At 37.6% G+C, this 5,260-nt stretch overlaps 1 protein-coding gene across 1 annotated transcript; it reads right to left on the reverse strand.

The window, feature by feature from the left end:
* Positions 1 to 3,750: 3,750 nt before the first annotated feature.
* Positions 3,751 to 4,893, reverse strand: LOC132275303 (F-box protein CPR1-like). The gene has a single exon (XM_059776768.1). The coding sequence runs from the start codon at positions 4,891 to 4,893 to the stop codon at positions 3,751 to 3,753; it is 1,143 nt and encodes a 380-aa protein (XP_059632751.1).
* Between the last annotated feature and the right edge of the window lie 367 nt (positions 4,894 to 5,260).

Consider the following 5,260-nt stretch of genomic DNA (forward strand, 5'->3'; position numbering starts at 1 on the left):
GAATAAATAAGATTCATATATAAAATAAGTGTCAAGACAAGGTTACAACATAAATCCCCTCAAAATACAAAGCATTAGAGTCTAGAAGGCATGCTTAGGGCTAACTTTAGCCCCAAGAAAATGTTTAGCCACTCATTGAAGTAGTCATCCAACCCTCAAAGGCTATCTCCATGGTAGGAATGACCTCCTTCTTGATGGAAACCCTAGAAGAATGAAAGAACTCCCAAGAATGTGTCTCTAGCTTCTCCTCCTCTCTTTTCTTCCTCTTTAAGAATGTTTCTAAGTCTATGAGATGATATATGAGATATGTATATGATATGATGTAAAAGAGGCTCAAAATTCTTATATAGGTAGGTTAAGTGTCACACCCAATGGTCTGGATTCGTGCACTAGGGTCCTTGTAATGATTGCACCATGAGCCAACTTTTAATGAGCTGGAACTTTTTTTTTTCGGACTTGAGGAGGTTCGATCGATCGAACTATTCTGAGATCAATCGAACTGTGTTGAGATCCATCGAATGCTGCAGAGATCAATCCATCCTTCGCGGCGCCTTTTTGAATAAAGATAAATCTCTGAGATATTTTGGGATATTTTGGGAAAGAGACAAAAGTGGTAGGTGGGGTGGCAGGTGTGGATAAGATCAAACATGTTCGATCGATCGAAGAATGGTTGGATCGATCAAACATTATGGAATCTTTTGGATCAGGACAAGGGCTTGGATCCATCTTAAAGTGTCCAGATCGATGTTGCTTCGATCGATCGAAGTGATGTTAAGATCGATCGAACTTGCTGATTTCCACACTTTTCTTCATTCTGCTTCCACTTTGCTCTTTTCTTCCATCCAGCTTGAGTTAGCTTCTTTAATGCTCTTATTTAGCTGAATTAACTTATTTTTGGGATAAGTGCTTGAAAAGGGCAATAACATGAAATTAGTTTAAAATGGGAAAGTAAGATAGATAAAAGTCTTAGAATACCTAAGCTTAAGGGGTTTAATTGCGCACTTTTCAGCGCTCATCACCTAAGTACACTTAAACATGCCATTGACACCTTTTCATCCTTATCTAGCCTAACAAATCAATCAAAACAAATCTCAGGTTTTCCTGTCTAGTGTTAATGATAACCTAAATGCTGCCATCATTTCCCTTCTTGGCTTTGAGAAAGGTGCACTACCTGTTAGGTACCTTGGGGTGCCCCTTGTCTCCACTATATTGAGTTCTACTGATTGTAGGTCACTAATTGATAGGATCACTTCAAGAATTGGTCACTAGACTAGCAAAAATCTCTCTTTTGCTGGTAGGCTTCTGGAGCTCAAAGTTCATCCTTCCAGCAAGTATCACACATGAATTGGAAAGTATCTTTGGTGCATTTCTTTGAACTGGTCCTATTCTAAAAACTTCAAGTGCAAAAAATGCTTCGGACAAGTGCTGTCTACCAAAAATAGTAGGTGGATTAGGGCTACCTAATCTCACAGTATGGAATGAAGTTGCAATAATGAAACAATTCTGGAGAATCATAAGCTCAAATGACATACTTTGGGTGCAATGGATTAACACTTACTTGTTGAAGGGCAGAAGCATTTGGGAGGTGAAAGTGCCAGGTCAGTGCTCATGGAGCTAGATGAAGCTACTTAATCTCAGAAGCAGCATCATGCCCTTTGTCAAATTAGAAATTGGTGATGGCAAAGCAAGCAATTTCTGGTTTGACAGTTGGTCTCCTTTGGGTCCTCTATATCATCTTGCATCCCCTCAACAGATTTTGCACTCTGGCCATGATTCTAAAACCAAACTCAGCTCTTTCATTACAAACTCTACCTGGAACTTCCCCACTTCTATACTATACATTATACTTCAATTATAACCAACCACAGCCTTGCCAACCCCCATTACTCAAAGAAGAGACAAGTTCATTTGGACACGTACCTCTTCAACCAACTTCTGTATAGCTGCAACAATGAAATACCTAACCAAGCACCTCCCAACCCTGCCATGGACTCACTTAGTTTGGTCCAAACCATTAATTCCTAAGCAATCCCTTACACTTTGGGTTGCAATCCAGCAGAGACTCCCAACCTTGAATAGAAGGTGCACAGCACACATCGATGCCACAACTTGTATCCTCTGCAATGCTGAACCAGAGTCCCACGACCACCTCTTCTTCAAATGTTCATTCACCAGCCCTTATGGACATTTTTACAAGCGATATGTGGGTTTTACATTCAGCCATCATCATGGAATGACTTGATCAATTGGGCCTCCCACCACTGGAGAGGCAAATCAGAGTTCCACAATAATTCTGTATCTAAACTTAGCCTAGCAACTCTGGTCTACAACATCTTGATTGAGCGCAATAACAGAATTTTTCAAAAAAAGCACCAATCTACAAATTCAGTTCTTCATATGACACTGGATTCCATCCGCTCCAAACTTCTGAATTCTTCAATCACTGATACATTGATTGCTAGCAGAGTCGCAGCCAAATGGGAACTCCCTGAAAGTGTCACACGGCCACCGGCGAAACCACCAGATCAAAGTAACTGAAAGAGGAGACTCGTGATGGAGAGAGTTTCCCGTGTTCAATGGATTGATTGGGATCCTTAACGGTTCTTGTTGAACAGTTTAATTGTTAGGTGTAATGGGCTTATTGCTCTGGCTGTATTTCTTGCCTCTGGGCTGTTGTCCTTTTGGCGTGTACTTTTTGTCCATACTAATATATATTGAAAATTTACCTTTCAAAAAAAAAAAAAAGGATTAATACCCTAACTGGCGTCATTAAATGGTTTTCTATGCATTTTAGCATGTCAATGAGAATTTGTCCCCTAATCTACAAAAAGTCGTTGTTTTTTTTTTTATTATTTATTATAAAAAGTGTTATGATTTTATTAGCTAGAAAGAGAGACATTGAAGCAAGATTGCTAGTATGATCCATGTTTTTTACTGCTTCACGTTCACTCATAAAATGCTAGTTAAGTTTAATTACAGGCAATTCCATTCACAAAAATGGTAAGATTATGTTATCGAAAGACAGAGGCAAATGATGCTCCTTTGGATGTACTAAGGTGGAGCCCAAATGAATTCCACTTGAACACATCCAAGGAAGCATAATTCCGCTCCCTTCTATACTCTTCTATCTTCAAAGAGTGTAAAATTTCTATCTTCAAAAAAAAAAAAATTATTTGCAATAAACCCCTTTCATTCAAGTTGTTGCTAAGAAGTAAATGCCAAAGAGTATTGAATGAAAGGAATTTATTGCAATTTTTTTTTTTTTTTGTTCTGTTAAAAGTTCAGTATAAAAAGGTGATACTCACAGTTCTTTTTACAAGATTTTCTTGTGATAATTTGGGTTTTCAAAAAGTCCCAATACAATGTTATTCCCACCTGATGCTTTGGCACTACAGAGTTGTTATTTGCTAAAAGAATTTTTTACATGGATGTAATATGCATATATATTTTTAAAGAGGCCGTCTAAGGCTAGAAAAGAAGCTTAGAAAAACAAAGTTGATAATCAAGTACCAAAAGAACAACTCCATAAGATTAAACTTGATCAATTATAGTAGTTGATAATCTAATTCTTGATAAACAAGAACCAAATCTCTAATTCGACGAGAAGTGAAAAAGTAAAAGAAGGCAAAAACATAAAGAAGAAGGCGGCAAAAACATATAAGAAGATGATAAAAACCAACCAAGTTAGTGAGAAAAGGCTTTGTTTCTTACTGTTGTTGTAACTAGTCCGTGTCTTCATTCTTTGCTCACTTATGGTGATTCAAGACTCTCCACATAAATAATTGATTTACTCTCAAATTTGGTGTCTATGAGCTTCTTTAATCTCTCTCTTCTTGGATTATACATCAATATATTGCTCTGTGTTGTTTCCAACACAAGTTCACCATTCTTCATCAAATATAAGGGCATATTTATAGTTGCTGTCCACTCAAAGGGCATGGTTGGCATGGTTCTTGTCCCGAAAAAACTAGGTGTGGTGATCAATTGAATCCAAGAATCTGGCACACCATATTCTTTCATAGCATATATATCCCATGTGGACTGCCATGCCCTAAAATTATGATACATCACACAAAGCATTCCATTCAAAACCCCCAACTCAACTAGTAAGCTCTGTTTTTCGAAATCCGGCACCATAATCTCCCCAAATTCCTCCTTTGCTAGATTAAGAGAAGCAATGATCTTACCGCTCCCGCAATCAGCTAACCAATGCAACAATCCATTTACAAACACCCCCCTTTCTTGGAATACATTAATATTGCAAGGGATGTCTTGAATTCTTTTCCAGGAATCTGTTTTTCCTGTATAGATCTCAACTTTTGATCTTCTCATGTCATACCCAATATTGATATATCTTTCACCTCTAACCACCTTATAGTTATAGCATCCGTCAATGGACATGTCATACCCAAATCCATAAAAGATAGTATTATACTTACTGAAACAACTTGAATGTGGTGGTAGTTGCTTATATTTTCTGGTTGAAGGGTTCCATAGAAAGTGGTGATGACCAAGACCGATACACAACAAGCCATTACAAGAGCCCACGATCTCATGAACATGTTCCTTCCATGGGAATTCATGGTTAGTCACAACAAAATTGCTTGCTTCTTCCAGGTCTATAGACATATGAGACTTGGAGAATGACACAATGAGCCTATGGTGACCATAGTCCAAGTGCTTTTTGATGAAGTCTGAACCGGTTAGCAAGTTGTTCCATTCTCTGCAAACACACCTGCATCGAGCTAGAGACTTGACGGGTAGTAGCAAGAGAATGTCATAGATGATTTCATTGGGGAGGGCGGGTGGTGTTGGTGGTGGAAGTTTTGTGAACCTCAACCACGTCTTCGCTACCATTCCACAAATGCCATCGCTTTCAACTTTGCTTGCCATTCTTTCAAGCCCTAACCAAAGGGAAACCTAGTCGCGCAAGTATCATTGAATGCTAGTACTCATTTTTTTACTTGTAAACTCTTTCTTTAGTTTTCTTTTATAAAGGAAAACGAAGAGTTACAACTTTCAAGGTAAAGTATATGTACCCAGTATTGTATGCTTTCTCAGACTCCTAAACCCTACCTGCGTTCTAAATTTTGTTATTTGTAGATGCATTGTACTATTTCGTATATTATAAAAATGATAATTAAATTTTATCTTACTTGAAAAAATCTCTCTACCTAGACTTCTTTCACCTAAAAAATTCTAATAAAAATCTAAAATAATTTTCGATTTTTCTCACATAAATGTTATATAAGTTTCTTCT

This window comes from Cornus florida, unplaced genomic scaffold, assembly GCF_030987335.1.
Source record: "Cornus florida cultivar Cherokee Brave unplaced genomic scaffold, ASM3098733v1 CherokeeBrave_3.0.0_Hap2_Chr01, whole genome shotgun sequence".
NCBI lineage: Eukaryota > Viridiplantae > Streptophyta > Magnoliopsida > Cornales > Cornaceae > Cornus > Cornus florida.

Excerpts from the sequence above, each read along its gene's own strand:
- LOC132275303 (XM_059776768.1), bottom strand. The coding sequence starts at position 4,893 with ATGGCAAGCAAAGTTGAAAGCGATGGCATTTGTGGAATGGTAGCGAAG.